This window comes from Neltuma alba, unplaced genomic scaffold (genome assembly GCF_004799145.2).
Source record: "Neltuma alba isolate B1F8T4 unplaced genomic scaffold, ASM479914v2 tig00003187_pilon, whole genome shotgun sequence".
NCBI lineage: Eukaryota > Viridiplantae > Streptophyta > Magnoliopsida > Fabales > Fabaceae > Neltuma > Neltuma alba.
Window position 1 is genome coordinate 754,324 of NW_021633178.1, and position 17,795 is coordinate 772,118.

A 17,795-nucleotide genomic window follows, 5' to 3' on the forward strand; every position below is an offset into this window, starting at 1 on the left:
ACAATAAAAGTTTATGGATTTACAACCCAAATTTGGTAAACACAAGAGAATTCACAACCCAAAATGTAAGTGTTTGAGTGTAAGTGAACAAGTGAAATTAGACGATTTACAAGTGGAATTCAGCAATTTACAACAAAAATTAGGCAATTTACAAATAACATAATGGAACTCATAATCCCAAATACAAGTGTTTAAGTGTAAATGAGCAAATAAAATTTGAAGATTTACAACAAAAGTTTATAGATTTGCAAGTGAAATTCGACAATTTCACTTGCTCAATTGCTAAACACTTGCATTTGGGGTTATGACTTCTATTATGTTATTTGTAAATTGTCTAATTTTTGTTGTAAATTGCTGAATTACACTTGTAAATCGTCTAATTTCACTTGTTCACTTACACTCAAACACTTACATTTTGGGTTGTGAATTCTCTTGTGTTTACCAAATTTGGGTTGTAAACTCATAAAAGTTTATTGTAAATCTTCAAATTTCACTTGCTCATTTGCACTCAAACACTTGCATTTGGGGTTATGACTTCTATTATGTTATTTGTAAATTGCCTAATTTTTGTTGTAAATTTCTAAATTCCACTTGTAAATCGTCTAATTTCACTTGTTCACTTACACTCAAACACTTACATTTTGGATTGTGAATTCTCTTGTGTTTACCAAATTTGGGTTGTAAATTCATAAAATTTTATTGTAAATCTTCAAATTTCACTTGCTCATTTGCACTTAAACACTTGCATTTGGGGGTATGACTTCTATTATGTTTTTTGTAAATTGTCTAATTTTTGTTGTAAATTGCTGAATTACACTTGTAAATCGTCTAATTTCACTTGTTCACTTACACTCAAACACTTACATTTTGGGTTGTGAATTCTCTTGTGTTTACCAAATTTGGGTTGTAAACTCATAAAAGTTTATTGTAAATCTTCAAATTTCACTTGCTCATTTGCACTCAAACACTTGCATTTGGGGTTATGACTTCTATTATGTTATTTGTAAATTGCCTAATTTTTGTTGTAAATTTCTAAATTCCACTTGTAAATCGTCTAATTTCACTTGTTCACTTACACTCAAACACTTACATTTTGGATTGTGAATTCTCTTGTGTTTACCAAATTTGGGTTGTAAATTCATAAAATTTTATTGTAAATCTTCAAATTTCACTTGCTCATTTGCACTTAAACACTTGCATTTGGGGGTATGACTTCTATTATGTTTTTTGTAAATTGTCTAATTTTTGTTGTAAATTGCTGAATTACACTTGTAAATCGTCTAATTTCACTTGTTCACTTACACTCAAACACTTACATTTTGGGTTGTGAATTCTCTTGTGTTTGCCAAATTTGGGTTGTAAATCCATAAACTTTTATTGTAAATCTTCAAATTTCACTTGCTCATTTGCACTTAAACACTTGTATTTGGGGTTATGACTTCTATTATGTTATTTGTAAATTGTCTAATTTTTGTTGTAAATTGCTGAATTACACTTGTAAATCGTCTAATTTCACTTGTTCACTTACATTCAAACACTTACATTTTGGGTTGTGAATTCTCTTGTGTTTGCCAAATTTGGGTTGTAAATCCATAAACTTTTATTGTAAATCTTCAAATTTTACTTGCTCATTTGCACCTAAACACTTGCATTTTGGGTTATGACTTCTATTATGTTATTTGTAAATTGCCTAACTTTTATTGCAAATTTCTGAATTCCACTTGTAAATCGTCTAATTTCACTTGTTCACTGACATTTGGACTGTTGCGTTTATTTTGTTATATGTAGTTTTATTTGCATTTTATGATTGAATGGGTTGCTTGGCTTGGTGGTTATAACTCTTTTGGTGTGCCAAGGGGTCCTGGGTTCAAACCCTCCCTTGGCCACTTTGTTTTAAACAAAAAAACTCCGGCCACCGGAGGTCCCGCCGGAGTTACTGTTCCGGCCACCGGTGACTGGACCCCGACGGCGGCCACCTGAGCGCCGGTGGCCGGACCTCCGACCTCCGGTGGCCGGAACAGTAATTCCGGTAAATATTTATTTTTTAATAAAATAAAAAGGGAGGGGTATTATTGTAATCTCACTCTAAAAATTAATATCAGATTGGTCCCTTGGTCCTGCAGTGAGGTTTCAGAAAGTTTTGGGGGCTCTTTGAAATTATTTGCCTTCTGCGGTCCTACAGTGAAATTCCCCCATACTAAAACCCCCGGAGCGAAGCCGTTCAATTTCATTACGAAGGAAGGAGAGCGAAATCTCTTCTTTTAACTTTCCTTGTTACTTTCTAACCGGGCATTTCATTATAGAATGAAATTCAAATACGTAGGAAACTGAGTATAATTAATTCCTTAAAACGAAGAATCCAGTTACGATATAATACTAAGCAAATTACAAAATTTCCTTGAAAAACCAAATATAAAAGAATAGATATATTGAAGGCCTTAAATATATTTGCTTCAAATGTACACTATGGCTAAGATGTACTTTTCAATCGTCCATTGGAGGGTCAAAAATAAAATTTAGATGGTCTAAATTTTATTATGTTTTTCTGATTCAACAAAACTAACATAACATATATATAATTCTTAATCAAAACTTCTTTTTTAAAAGAACAAATTTCAATTAAAATTAATACAATCCAAACTAATACTAAAATCTAAGTCGAAGGACAGATATATCACACACACTTTTTACAGAGATATAGACACGCAGGGAATCTAGGCTCTGATTATCGCATAGAGTGGGTGGGAGAGAGATGATAGAAGCAGAAACATCTGGTTGAAAGGTTCAGGAGAGCCCACATTAGAGTGGGGCGGGCAATTTTGTTATTCCTCTGAAGTGGGGGTCCATCCTCATACGTTTCTAGATCTGGTTAACTTCACTTGCTCCTCCAGTTACTTGAAAAGCACTATAAATACACGCAACTCATCTTGCAGCTCATAGTACCCAGCAACTAAGATTTTCTTCAGTCATATTCATTCAACCTCGTTCCCATCATTACTCTTCTCTGCAGAATATACAATACAATGGCAAGAGAACCTCTGATAGTTGGGAGAGTGATTGGAGATGTCCTTGATTCCTTCAGCCCCAGTGTGAACATGACTGTCTCTTACAATAAGAAGCAAATCTTTAATGGTTATGAGCTCTTCCCTTCTGCTGTCACCGACAGGCCCAGGGTTCTGATTGGTGGACTCGATATGAGGTCCTTCTACACCCTCGTAAGTCCTTTCTCTTCTTCTCATCAACACCAGATTATTCAAACTCTTTTCTTTTTCATGTGTGTGCATATAGATATGATTAGTAATTTCTGATTATTATTCTCATGCCGCCTTGGGATGGTCTCTACTGGTATATGTAAAGCTTGAGCTGTTAATTTTCTCCCATTATCACTGCAGGTGATGACTGACCCGGACGTCCCTGGCCCCAGTGATCCTTATCTCAGAGAACACTTGCACTGGTAATTCCTTTTTCGTGAAACTCAAACTAAAAGCTTTTACATTTGACTAATAGTCCTAAGTACAACGTAAGCTCAGCGTTTTACTGTTTAACTTTTTTACTCAATGCCTCTATCGAGTAAATTCTTTATTATAGTATACACAGTAAGGTTGGCCTGTCGTGTATATAGCAGAATCGCAGCTTTATCTCATGCATCTATCGCCGGTCTTTTTCATGAAAGGCGTTAAATTTAAAGTTTTTAAGTTTGATATATTTGTCATTATTTATCCCCTAACAACTATGTCACAGTACACATTCTTAGCCTAATACATGTGTTTATGAGAATAAGCCTGACAATATGCAGAACTTCATTTTGCAACTACTCTTCGTAAAGCTAAATGACATATATCTAAAGGGCCATTTTTGGGGGTGTTGAACAATTTGCCGTGGTTGATATTTTAGGCACAATCAAATCAAATCAAATCGTCAGAACAAAAAGACTAATCATTCAGTCCGGGGAATAAATTTACATACAAAGCTGATTAATTGGCGACATGCTGTGTTATGTTTTAGTTTGAGCAGCTTAAGCTTAATTTGTTGACCTATAATTTCGGCCAGCAAAAATCTTAAGGCCTGTTAGATTAAAAAGATCATATATACATGAATAGCAAAAACGTATGAATGCTGGTTTAGAATTAAATAGTTTTATATCGGTATTGGTATATATTGGGATTTACTACGTGCTAACCATAGGATAAAAACAATATCAATTGATATGGCTGTTTGGTTCCATTTATTACAGATTTATGTATCTTCAAACCAAGCCGCTAAAACTCTGGGAAAAATTCAAACCCTTTCAAACCGAAAGATAACACAGGATAGCTAGGGAGCCGTTTTCAAAACTCTTGCGCACATTTAACTTTACAAATCCGTATTGGAATATTTTTCCAATGATTATTTCTTAGATATAAGTGAAAAGTGATGTTCATAGTAACGATTCGAATATTAAATAAGACCTGGGATAATATTTATCTCCCTATAACTATTCGGAATATTTAGCTAGTGTGTGTGAGTATATGTATATATACGTGTATGGAAGCAAGCAAGCGTGGGAGCATGTGCCTTTTTGTTCCCGCAGATACACACACACATCAACGTTTGCAGATGCCACATAAGTAGCTAGGTATCCCTATATGGATTCTTGGCATCAAGCCCTGTACGACATGAATAGACCTCTGAAATGGGATAGACAGAACCGCCCAGACCAACGCAATTGAGGGGAAAAGACAGGAAAAGTAGACAACTAGTCAGTACAGTAAGTGGTAAAGGGACGATTTTGGGAGGATTCTAACTTGGAATTTGATCGCAACATGTATCTGTGATTTTTATGCAGGATGGTGACGGATATTCCAGGCACAACAGATGCCACATTTGGTAGACAGTCACTCCCTTGCTGTTTTCCTCCAAAAGATGCACCTGACCAACACAAACAAACGTGACTCATCTTTCTTTTTTGCTTTCTAAAAAATTAATTCAGGAAAAGAGGTGGTGAGCTATGAGATGCCAAAGCCAAACATAGGGATACACAGGTATGTGTTTGTGCTGTTCAAGCAGAATCGAAGGCAGTGTGTGAGAGCACCTTCCGTGTCTTCGTCTTCTTCAAGGGATCACTTCAATACTCGCGATTTTGCTGCACAAAACGACCTTGGCCTACCCGTTGCTGCTGTTTACTTCAACGCACAGAGGGAAACTGCTTCCAGAAGGCGCTAGATCCATCGCTGTGTGCTAAGGGGAATCCTGTATTTGATGAATAAGTTGGTTTAATTTCATCCTCGTATCTGCGTCTGGTTCGCTGTATTGTATGGTTTATGTTCCATCGGTATAGTACCGCGTCTCATTGTGTATACAAGGGCAAGCAATGCCACGTCACCTTGTAGTTGTTTGCCTTTCGGTTTAAGGTTGGCCATAATATTGTGGGGAATCTCTGTTTTGGTTCAATGAAATGTTTGACTAACCTTTTGAAGAAAATAAAAGGGGAAACAAAGTGAAATGAGCCCTTTCTAAAGGTTGCCACGGCAAGAAAAGTTAACCAAAAGGACCCACGGCCCCAAAAAAGGCTAAAAGGACATTTAAATTTTACCCTAAAAGCCCTTCCTTTTTTTTTTTTAGCAAAAAGAAAAGCTGTTTCCTCGTTGTTCATTGTTTTATTATTTTACCAGCAGAATATAACATTATGGAACATACATCCTCTTCAATTTTATTTTTTATATGCAAAACTGCAAATTACTTAATTATAATATATATAAAATACTCACATATATTATTAGATTATATATTAGTTAAGCAAATTAGTTTTTAAAAAAATAATAAATATAAACATTTTAAATAATTTGTTAGTTTCTTCAATCTTCCCAAATTACTCAATTAAGAAAATAAGTTAAGTTATTTATGATAAATAGGTGTTATCTTTCCTAAAATATTCTTACTAATCAAGTGTATTGGCTAGAATTACTATTATTAGAAGGACTATCCTTAAAAAATGTATAAATATAAGAGACAAGATGGATTGAAATCTTATATTTATGATCAAAATAAAAGTCAAACAAAGTTTTATATTAAGGACCAAAGATAGTATTATATAATGCTCCTTTTGGTCCTTAATATAAGAACCTGTTGACTAATTTGAGTACGTTAGAAAAATGAGTTGTCACTTTCTAAAATATTTTTACTAGTCAAGTATACTAGCTAGAACTGTTATTATTATAAGAACCACCTTGAAAAAATGAATAAATATAAAAAACAAAATTGATCAGGATATTATATTTAGAATCAAAATAAAAATCAAATAAATTTTTATATTAAATATCGGGATAATATTTATCAAAAACAAGGACAAACTTGTGAAGACCACAACCGCAACTACAACCGCACAGCATACGCATTTATAGGATTTTACAGACAACCGTTTATCGTAATAAAACGGAACGAAGCCGAAAGGGCAAACGAATGGTCAACCCGAGCATGTTGGTACTGCGGATACTGAGCCTAAGAGAGAGAAAATATGACGATATTAAAACGCAAGACTAGTATGTTGTTGCAAAACAGCAACGTATGCAGTAATGCTGAACTTAGTGTGCTTTCATGGCCTCGCATGGAAGTTCACAAAGCCCCCAGCGAAAGGCAGCTTAAGACATTTTCCCATAGAAAAGGGTTCTGTGGATCAGAAAAATGCTGGCTGTGGCCTCCAGAGATATAGGAACAGCGCTAGAGAGGTCAGAAATGGGCAACAAGCAATTGGCGAGAAGTGCATTATTCCTGCCGGAACAAGTGCAATAACTTTCCCAGTAATCAGATGGTGGGACACAATTCACAACTTCCAGATCAATTTCAAACAGATCATATTCCTCGTCCGCATCTATCCCTGGGGTGCATTCCCTGCCGCTGTCGACTGGACGAGGCATGACTTTTATTGTTTGTGGGAGGGAACGGAGTAATGCAAGACATATATATATAGTGGGGGGATTGGAATGTTCAGGTAGGGAGTAAGCAGAGCCATGTCGAACAAATATGCACCCATCAACTGCAGCGGCAGCATCAGCTCCTTGTAGCTGCCCCACCAAATTCAACGCCTGCACCAGCCATATGCCTGCCTATTTGTCTTCGAGTGTCCATTCTAAAGGAGCAAACAACACAGTTCATGAATTCCTTATTTGATTCTTAATTTGTAGTATTTTTATTTCCGGAAACATGCCGTCTCTTTCACTACCTTTTTTTCATTATCATTTTCAGAATTAAATTCTGAGGTTGCTTTTTAATAAAAAGATGACATTAGTAATATATACATACATGCAGGTTAAAGCAGCTTAGCCGAATTGCGTCTTAATGCAGATTTCTTTCCGGCCTGAATAATGCGGATTAAATATACCTCCAGCCCAAAGAGTGAACAAAAGTTTGGTATTTTGGGGAGGGCTGGGCTTGGGGGAAGAAATTTGAGCAGTAACCAAGTCAATTTTCACAACCATTACTTTTTTGTCTTCGTTTTACTTCCTTTAAAAACCTTTAAAAAAACTTTCAGCACACGGCCCAGGTCTCATTTCTCTCATTGAGTTCATAGAATTAAAGGAAATTAAAAAAAAAAAAGTGATTTGAAGGATAAAATATACCTTTTGTCCCTATAAATAAATTAAAAAAAGAAGAAGAAGAAGAAACAAGTAGCTACAAAGTTTTCTTATTTTTATTTTTATTTTTTTTTTGGGTGGGGCGGAGTTAGATTATACGCATGCACTAGCATGGATTCTAGATTCTAGGGGCACATAAAGGGAATCCTTTTCCGCTAAGCATACCATAGTCTTCATGATCCCAACCCCTACCCACAAGGAACATCACAAATGCATCTATTTCGTAAGCAATTCCCCAAAAACTAAAAAGGAATAACTTACCAGCAAAGTTACTTTAATTCGAAGGTATAGTAAATGAATTCCCACAAGTGGGAGAACAAAAGGTATCGATAAAGTCTAATGAATGACGCGAGGTTCCCTTCCACAACAATAAGCAGAGCAAGAGCACTTCGATTTCTAATTGGGTATGGGCCCTCGGCATTCAGATTGGGTATCTGACCTTATTTCACTATTATTTATGTACTCTTTCTGATATGATGTGCATAATATATCCAACAAAACAACCTTGTAAGAAAACAGAGGCAAAATCTCAAATCAATAGAGCATCAAGTAGGCATACAAGTAACCTGTGACCTGTCCATCCTAAGCACCAAGTCATCAAAATCATCTCGAAGTAACACTTTTTTTTTTTTTGGTGTAAAACAAGCGCAAGGCTAACTAAGTCTTACAAGCAGCATAATTATCACCATCTCGAAGTAACAATTGCCATTCATGATTTGCTTCATGTTCTTTTTGGGGTCCGGATCACCTTCATACTATTTTTTACATATAAAAAAGAATGTTCTAATCATCATTTTAATCTACTCCCGGTAAAAGGTCAAATATACACCACAAACTCATAATTTTCAAAGACGTTTTATCTTTGAAAATTATGAGTGTATAGCCTCTATTGGTACTTTCTCTGAAATCACAATCAAGAAAGAATAGGTTTCAGCCTTTCCTGTTGTAAGTTTCCACATGCAACAGCTGACAACACAAATGAACTTGACATTTATATATCACGGTCAATTTGCATATCAGAGAATTTAATGACTATGGTGCTCCTTGGTTTTTCAAGATGCTAATCATGCAAGTTTCAACCCGCAATTCAATTTGCAAATAGGAGAATTTGATAGCGACAAGACCAACACCAAGTAAATCTACGTCTCAAACATCTAGAATGCACTCATGAACTATGGTGCACCCTAAATGAATTTCTTTATTTCTTAACATAGTAGCGTTAAATTCACTGAAACCTTGTGGGCAAGATAAAGGTTCTCATATTGTTCAAATCCTCTAGTTTAAGCCGACAAGTGTGTTTCGTTAAGCAAATACCAAAAATGGTGATTTCATTCCATTCTAATGACAAAATTTGTCAGCCCACAATGTTCAATCCAGAATATTTATGACTGCACAACATAGCTATTTATTTGACACCTTCTCAAATGGACCAGAATTTGTCATGTCTTCGAGATTTAATCTTGAAACAGTTGGAAGATCAAGAATAAGCCATAAGAAATCAATTAAAAAGGCTAGATAAGAAAATAAAACAGAAGCATAATACATACTTCCACGGCACAAATACTACAATACAGGTCACGCCCGGTAGCTTTTCCATAAGAACTTTCAATGAAGAGCAATACCATTTTCTACATCTCAAAATTCCCTCTCATCATGTATCATATAGTATGGCTAAATATTGATCAACGCGTTTGAGATGCAATAAAAGATCCAACAACTCTAATAACATATGCACGGCCGTCCAAAATTTCAGCGCCAATCCAATCACTAGAACACAATAAGAAGTGAAAATAGAGTGTAAATCAAGAAACAGGGATACGCTATCAGCCCGCGATGTTCATCCCCACCATCAGCAAGCGAGACAAGGAGACTCGTGGAGGCCCTCGTCGCCCACAATACAAAAATCGCGGCAAATACAAAGCCCGCCATCCCAGCCTGCGGCAAGAACAGCGACAGAGCGGATAAAATCACTAGCGGCAAGATACAATATCCCACCACGCTCGTGCAAGTATGCAGGTCCAAATTGCCGGACCGACCCGCCAACATGTTGAAAACCACGTATAAGAAAATAGATGATACCACGATCCAACCTAAGATGACACCGAATTGGATTTTTCCAGCGAGTAACTGAAAGAGGCAGAAGGACATGTATAGAAGAATGGGGCCAGATAAGTCGGAATCCTTGTGAACCACGTAATTTATCCGATAAGGAATGAGTATCGACCTGATTTTCTTCCAGATTTGGTCCGGGTGGATCCCAAGCTCGTCGAGCAGAGGTTCCTCATCATCGAAGTTAGCAGAACCACCGCCCCCCATGGGTCCACCGTAAATTGGACCGGACGAGGTGGATGCCGCTGCAGATCCTACGTCAAAGGACATGAAGGGTATACTGGAACTGGAAGGTCGAGGAGGTTGAAACGGCGCCGTAGGAACCCGCCGCTGCTGGAAACCAGCCCCGCCGTTCATGGGATTCACGCCCGATTTAAAGACCACCGGCGGGACTTGAAACTCTTTATTGGCCATGAGATCAGTCGGAAAGGCAGGAAATCTACCAGAGGCTTGAGGAAATTAGGTTTTGGAGAAGGCAAAGGAAGAAAATTTGGGGGTTTGCTGTGCGCTAACAGTAAAGCGAGAGCCACAATCAACAGGGAAGGATGGTAAAGATTATTTGTGGGGAATGAAACGGAAGCAAGAGGAACGCGCAAAATTGTTCCTTGGAGAGCAAGAGCGGTGTGGCTGGGTGGTGGCCCGTGGATGTGCTGCGAGCCTGCCACCGAAGCCGAGCAATGAAGGGTACAGTTGAAAATTCACATCCATATGTTGCGCGTACGGCGGACGGATCATGCCATGATGACTGAACCGGCAGAAACCCATTGGGCCACTGGGCCGGAGGCGGAATGTGATGTGTTGGGATGCACCTTGTTGGTCCAATGGGCCAGAGACAGTATTTGTTTTAAACTTTATTCCACCTTCGGTGCTCCACGGGATTGCCACCAATAAAACATTCTCATGACTTAAAAAAGAAGTTAATTTTAACATTTTTATCTGTTAATAATTTATTTAATTCATGTATAAATGAAGTAACATGATTCGTTAAAGAGATGATTTGGAAAGTTAAATGCCAGGCTAATACTCGAAATGATTCAGCAGTGTGTTGTGATTTGTGAACAAAGGGAGATGACATAACAATTTACTTTATTTCATTGTCCTTATCCTTTTCTATTATAATTTTTATTTAAAGACACGTACACAACTTATAACTAGACAGCTATAAATGCAGAGGGGCCAAGCACTTATAAAAAAGTACTGTAGTGTGTTTGGCAAGATGGCGTTAGGGACGTCCCTTCGTGGTGGTCTGGTGTATTTGCAGGCTAACCGGCCCTTTTGTTTTGGACCCACAAAACCTTTCCGCTATACAGACAATTGAAATCTTTTCCTTTGATACCATGCAGCTGAGCAAGCTATACGATTTCTGTCCTGTGCTTTTAACTTTTCAAACAGGGACACACGCGCACACAGAGGCTGATTACTCTTACATAAGGCTTCCAGTAAAAGATAAGAATATTCATTCGCGAACATTACCATTTCAAGTTCATATCCAATATAACCAGTCACTGGAGTATAATTGTATCTGGCTGCCCCACCTCACAAAGAACGAACCTTTTAAATGCTTCATTTGGTTGGTGTCCAAGCAAGTCTCTTGCCACACCAAGTGCTTGTGAAGTAGCGTTATAATGCAGCAGCAGGAGGCAGAAGCAGGGGATGATGCCTCTGCTCCACGTGCCTCTGCTCCTCTCCAGGACTACAAGTATTACACCCCACCACCACTTGGCACAGAATTATGAGAGCCTTTCAGAGCTTCTGAAAGCGATGCCCCTCAATTTATTAAACCACAGTTTATCTATCTATATAATAGATATATATATATATATATTCTTAGACATCTGAAATTCTCATATTTCTCGTCTTTTTATTTATCAAGTGATTGAAAATGTCAAGTTTCTTGTCCTGTGATGTTCAAGGTATGCATCTCTGGTGTTTGTTTCACATGCGTGATCAAGACGACAGCCTTACATCAATAATATAGCCTTAGATATGGTTATGATGTCCAAATCCGCAGGCTGCAAAATACTCTGTGACACAGGCCTACAAACATTTAATACCACCCACAATTTCATTATTCCCCCGTGTCACCATCACCATGTTAAAAATGAATATATCATTTCTCACTCTCTCTCTTTTTTTTTTTTACTGTCTAGATACTTGAGGTTAAATCTAACGCAGGGGTGTAGTTTGTGAATATTTTGGTCGAGAATGGAGTGTTTTGTCGGATGAGGATGGCGGGAAGAGTGGTGGAATCAGAATGAAAAGAGAGAGATTGATGAGAGATGTGTTGACGTGGTTTGGTTTGGGGTTTGGGTGAGGAGGAGCAGGGCTACCAACAGCTATGAAAGATTTTGTTAATCGCATTCTCATAACTGATTAGACATCCTTCACACTTTTTCTCATAATCTTGAATGGTCAAACCCTGTCGTAGGCCAGATTCTGATCATCATTAGGCAAAATTACTTCAAGCAGCTACAGTTACAACCAATAACTTTCGGAAACTTGCATTGATGCCTACAGAAATTGAGTTTTGATACTAATATATGAAGATATTTTAAATCAAGTTTAAGTTATAAATTATATTCTTAAAGCTCCGTAACAATGCTGAGGTTATTGCTATCGATTTTAAAATTTAAAAACTCAATCTTTTTAATAAAACTGTAACCTGTATTTTTATAAAGTCCTAAATTGCAGAAAACTTACAACAAATAATTCAATTTAAAAAAATGAAATGCGTTTGCCTGTAGAGAGGTTGTAACCTACTTACATCTGAAATATCAGATATTTAGATTGCTCAGAATAATTTGAATATCATAAATTCTTCTTTATTTGATATATATTGTTTTAGGGATATTACAATTTTTCTGGGCACGCACTCATAAACGTATCCCTGACAAAACCCACTCAATTTACTTAGTTTAGTTAAGTAATAGTGAAATTTTTGAAGTACTACTTTGCACAATTAATTAAATTTAATTATAAGTTATGAGATACTCATCCAATCTTATTTACTACTTACTTTTGATTTGTGGTATAAGGATTCATCATTAATTTTATCTTAAAATTTAACAACTTTTTTATTTTATCCTTGTTTATTACATGCATAAAGTTTTAGATAACAATAAAATAAGTTAGGAGTAAAGTTATGTATTTGTGTGCTAAATTTAATGAAATGGCTTATATTAATTAAAAAGTGTTTTTTTTTATATATTACTTTCACTCCTTAATATAAAAATCAGCAGAGAGGTAAAATTTGGCTCTAAATATTAGCCCAGGCCAATCCATCCTGTCTTTCTTAGTTATCCAAACTAACCATATTGATTGTATATGTTAAGAAAGTTTACATCAAAAGATACTCAACATATAATTTTTAACAAATAATTAATTTAATTATTTTTTAATTTATTTAAATTAATTAATTATAGGTTACGCTAACTCTGGTCCTAGTTATAGGAGCATAGGAGTATTTAAAATCCAAATGTGATATCCTTTTCTTCTCGTTAATCATCAACTGGAATACTGATCTTAAATCGTGGGAGTCGATAAATGCGGACACGATAGCCCGTGCTCCGGGAATACGGGCACATCGTATAGGAACGATAAGCCAATCACTCATCATTGCAAAACTTGCTCAGTTGGATCAACCTTGAAACCTTAGTATAGTCATGAGCCCTTGATTTCTTAGACTTAAAAACGGAAAGACGTTTTATCTCTTGTGATCAACTGATCACATCATAGGATAAGAGCACAAGAAATCTTTTAGCAAAATATAGCAAATTTCATTCAGAATAATTGTCAGTCACGTGCAGAGGCAGAGAGCTAAGCTTAGTAATTGCTTTTACATTCATTCATATTAGCAGATAGCCCCATACATATCATAACTTTTGGTTCGTCAATTAATATCTAAACCCCCCCCTTCCAAAATACAGATGTCATCAGAATGGAAAGCAACGCACTAGTGATCAGATACACGATGCTGATATTATCCTATGGAACAGAAACTAGGACTGCTACTGTTGACTCAGATTTTACACAGAAACAAAACAAACAAATAGTGCTAGTGGGGTCACGATACTCTGTTTTTTCCCCATCCCAACAGATCATCAGTTGCTGGAACTGGAAGCATTTTGGGAGGAGCTTGAGCTGAGGGACAGGTCAAGAATGGTGTTGGGAGCACTAGTTTTCGAATTGGCCTGCTTGGACAGCTTCTGTTTGAGCTCAGACAGAAGAACCTGGTTCTCTTGATTAAGAAGCTGGGCTTTCTTCCTCAGCCTCTCATTCTCTTTCATTATGTAGCAGTTCTGCAGGTACAGCTTCGAGTTAAGCCTGTCCATTCTCTATCAAGTAATTCTCACGAGTGCCCCTGAAACACAAAACAAATGGCTTCAGAACAGATGGGATCTTTCCATTGTATATAAATATAATTCAGTCCCCAGAAACATGATGTAGATAATGTATTTAACTATTTATAAATATCCACCTTCATCGAGACAAACACAGAGAATGATTAGTGATAGAAAAGTGTATATATCTAGAAGACAAGAAAGGAAGAGAACCACCTTGCAGGTGATATGTGGAAAAGAAAAGAAAATAGGTCAGGCTTGCTCGAGAATGTATTGCTTTGTGAGATTGCTCTGGTAGATATAATTATCACGGTTAAACGAAGAAGCCAATGGCAAGAAGGAAAAGTATATGGGGTGGAAGCCAGAATAAGTGAGTCTTTTAGTTTGGACCACACTATCGAATAAATAGTGTCATATGGGTTGTCTGAGAAACTAAAGAATGTGGTGAAAATCACAGTTGTCCAACCCTGCAATCACTTGAAAGTACCAAAAAAAAAAAAAATACAGTTTCTTTCGGCTGTCCCAAGAGGGAAGAAAAGGATAAAGGTCATCAATGAAAGAGACAAGCTTCAGAGGTAGATCTTCGATGCGTTTCTATGTCTGTGTTTAAAAGGAGCTATTGTTCACTTTGTCTTCCACGCTCACAAGAAGCACTCAAAATTTTTTAATGTGATCCCATTTAATAAAATGGAAGACAATAAAGTATAGGAGGTTACAGTGGAGCTACAAAAGACAAAAAAACAATTGACTGTGGATTTTAAACTAAATAAAATAGACGCAATAATGCTCAAACAAAAGGGAAAAGAATCCACCAAGAAAATATTAAAAAGGCAAAAGTTTCCTGCAGAGAATCAAGTGGAGTAAACCGAGACACCCAAGTAGGAGAACCCCAATATGCGATTCTCACACAAAAGTTAGAAGAAGCCGGACAGAGGGAATTAAAGATGATTGCACCTCAGATATCTGAACAAAAGTTAAACCAAATTCCACTTGCGAAGTCTGAAATAAGTCTCAATGTACAACACAAAGTGCGTCTTTCGTGGAAGCAAGCAGGTATAAGAAAGCATGCAAGAGACAAACAGAGAGGGGGGGAGGCTCTGCCTTTCTCAACAGAACTTTTTGAAAAAGAAGACCTTTTGAATGAAGTCGAGCGAGAAGCTGGTGGAGGAATTGAAGCAATATGGATTCTTGAATTAGGAGAAGTTTGTTGAAGCAAAAAGTGAGGGACAAAGGGAACGTTGAGGTGTTAATTTATAGAGGAAAAGGGAGGGAGGGAGGGAGGGAAAGAGAGAGAGGAGAGAGAAAGGGAGAGACAAAAGAAGACGTGGTTCTCTCCTCGTCTGACAAAACAATCATGCATGGGTAAGCAAGGAAGGCGGCCGGGTAAGAGCCTAAAAGATTTCATGTGTTCGGTTGTATGATTATGGTTATGGTTATGGCGTCATGTGAATGATGATAGGTTTTTTGTATCTGTTATGCTTCTTGTTGTTGCAGAGGGTGTCCGCTGGTACTGTACAGAGTAGAGACGATGGAGGGAGAAGAGAGGGAGGGGCAGAATGGGAAAAGCGGGCGAGGAGAGAGGGACAATAATGGGGGGATTGTTCAGCTAGGAGCTTGTAAAATGATGGTGGGCTTGGTCGTCCCCAAGATTTGCAATGATGGTTTGGATTGGGTCCTAAGCCGAACCACCCCCACCTTACCATCGATTACTCCTCTTTTGTTTTCTTTTTCTTTTAAATTCTATTTTTCATGTGTTGGGAACTGCTGCCCGTAATCATTCATTCTCCTTTGCCCTAATCTTATTCTTACCTTTCCTTGGGAGGATATCTCAAACTGCCACTTATTTCTGGACTCGTCTCTCCCTATGTGCCATCGAACTTTGATTCCCTTGAGATTGTCTTTACTTCACACTGCAACTAGACCACCTTCGCTCTCATATATTCTTTCCACATGCTCACAAGTTTTCGTTTTACACCAAATTAATATCCAACAATTCAAAGATATCACCCCCCACGCGATTTAACGAGGGTGCTTTTTTGGCAAGCCAAGTGTGAAATCACTTCAAGGGTTCCCGCAAAAAGCGATAAACTAAACTAAAGCATTAAGAAAAAAGGAGATTGTGTATGAGATGTGGAAATGGCAAGTTTGTCTTAGATCAGGATTCTTTGCTTGACAAGTATAATGCTTTGTACAGACAGGAAGAAAAAGAGAGTAACATATGATGTGAGATGGAGTTCACTTACCAAGTAGAGCTCAACCACCACCTCACGTGTCACTTAATCTCTGTAAAGAACCATACCTGTTAAATATAGAATTCCAATTGAGCTTGCCTTGAAACTATTTTATTGTGATAGAACTTGATGTGAAGGTTCTCCCAGTTGAGCTTGTTAGCTAATTAAGAAGGTTTTATATTAACAGTGAGAGGGAGTAACAGGATGGTTAACTCCAGATGACTGTGACAGAGTGATGCGAGAAGGGCAAGGTCAAGAAAAGTTGTATAGGAACGAGGGTGTCGTCCGATGTTGAAACTGGGTCAGTGCCCCCAACATAAGATCTGGTTGGTCAACACATGATGAAGATGCGGTCAAAGGAAGTAGAGAAGCGTAGGGAGGCAAAAGGTTGTGTGGCACGAGCATATACACAAGATTCGCAGTAAATGGCGTAAATGCGTGAATGAAATGAATAAGTCTGTTCAGACCAAAACAATGATGGCGAGCCCCAACAATAATGGTTCCCTTCCCTCCCTTTGGCAGCCCACAACCATTTTTTTACTTTTTTCCCCCTGCATTTACGAGTCACCCCCATTGAATATTTTAATGAAAAATCTGAGCTTTCACGAGCCATGGCACTTAAGGAGTTTAAATCTGGTCATAAATGTGCATGACAGTGCTCGAGAGGCTTTGCAAGACTGGCACTCATGAATACCCATCATCATATACCAAGCCTATAATTACAATTATGCAGTGTGGTAATGACGACCCATCTTTTATTCTTCAACGAGCCAAAAAATAAGGAGAGAGACGGAAAGAAAGAGAGGAAAGGAGATGATTGCATCACCCAGTGAGAAGTAAAGGACGTGATCAAGGACCAGCACACGTGAAGGGCTTTGAAATTTCAATCCTGTTCAAGTAGTATCTCTTCATCATGGGGGTGGGCGTGTGATTCCATTGGCAATACAAAGATCTGCGAGTGACCCACTGGTAATGAGTTGAGTAAAAAGAAGAACAGCGAAGAGGCATGGAGGTATTTTTAACCACACCAAGGTCATTCATGACTTCATCAGTATTGGAGTAGGCCTTTAAAGTCTCCCCCCATCACTTCTTTTTCTGAGGTCATGTTTAATGATTCCCCATAATACCGATTCGTGCAGTGTTAATGATGGTTTTTTTGCTTCCATTATTACGCTGCGTCAAGTGCTTCCGACTCTACACGTGAGCTTAGGCTCTGATCAATTTCTTAGGGCTTGATACTAACTGCCGCAGCAGGGTAACGCTATCCTCCAGTCCAACTCTGTTCATAAAGTTATCTGATGATGGTTGGTTTCATCGTCGAACTTTTCCGCATTCTGATCACCGGGTGCTTCAGGGCTTAGGGGATCCTCTCGTAACCGTAAAAAAATTAGCTTTACCAGAAATTAGACGCGGTAATTGTCATATTCAGATTTGATCAATATTTTTCAGAATATTATTTTATCACAGAACTACAGATATTTTCTGTTGGCCAAGAAACGACACTC

The 17,795-nt window shown here is 37.6% G+C and overlaps 3 protein-coding genes across 4 annotated transcripts; 1 reads left to right on the forward strand and 2 right to left on the reverse strand.

Moving 5' to 3' along the window:
• Window positions 1-2,967: 2,967 nt before the first annotated feature.
• On the forward strand, window positions 2,968-5,402 carry LOC114740848 (protein TERMINAL FLOWER 1-like). The gene is made up of 4 exons (XM_028929093.1): window positions 2,968-3,215; window positions 3,393-3,454; window positions 4,826-4,866; window positions 4,970-5,402. Exons 1-4 carry the CDS (start codon window positions 3,024-3,026, stop codon window positions 5,200-5,202), a joined length of 528 nt encoding a protein of 175 aa, XP_028784926.1. The 5' UTR covers window positions 2,968-3,023; the 3' UTR covers window positions 5,203-5,402.
• Window positions 5,403-9,103: 3,701 nt separating this feature from the next.
• Window positions 9,104-10,395, reverse strand: LOC114740770 (protein YIPF5 homolog). The gene has a single exon (XM_028928985.1). The coding sequence runs from the start codon at window positions 10,131-10,133 to the stop codon at window positions 9,378-9,380; it is 756 nt and encodes a 251-aa protein (XP_028784818.1). The 5' UTR covers window positions 10,134-10,395; the 3' UTR covers window positions 9,104-9,377.
• A 3,086-nt stretch (window positions 10,396-13,481) lies between these two features.
• Window positions 13,482-16,013, reverse strand: LOC114740869 (protein LITTLE ZIPPER 3-like). Of its 2 annotated transcripts, none has more exons than XM_028929115.1 (2): window positions 15,193-16,013; window positions 13,482-14,079 (listed from the first exon to the last, which is right to left on the reverse strand). In XM_028929115.1, the coding sequence occupies exon 2, from the start codon at window positions 14,048-14,050 to the stop codon at window positions 13,820-13,822; it is 231 nt and encodes a 76-aa protein (XP_028784948.1). In that variant the 5' UTR covers window positions 14,051-14,079; window positions 15,193-16,013; the 3' UTR covers window positions 13,482-13,819. The 2 variants fall into 2 exon arrangements, with proteins under 2 accessions (XP_028784948.1, XP_028784949.1); XM_028929116.1 differs by lacking the exon at window positions 15,193-16,013 and adding an exon at window positions 14,276-14,391.
• Window positions 16,014-17,795: the final 1,782 nt, after the last annotated feature.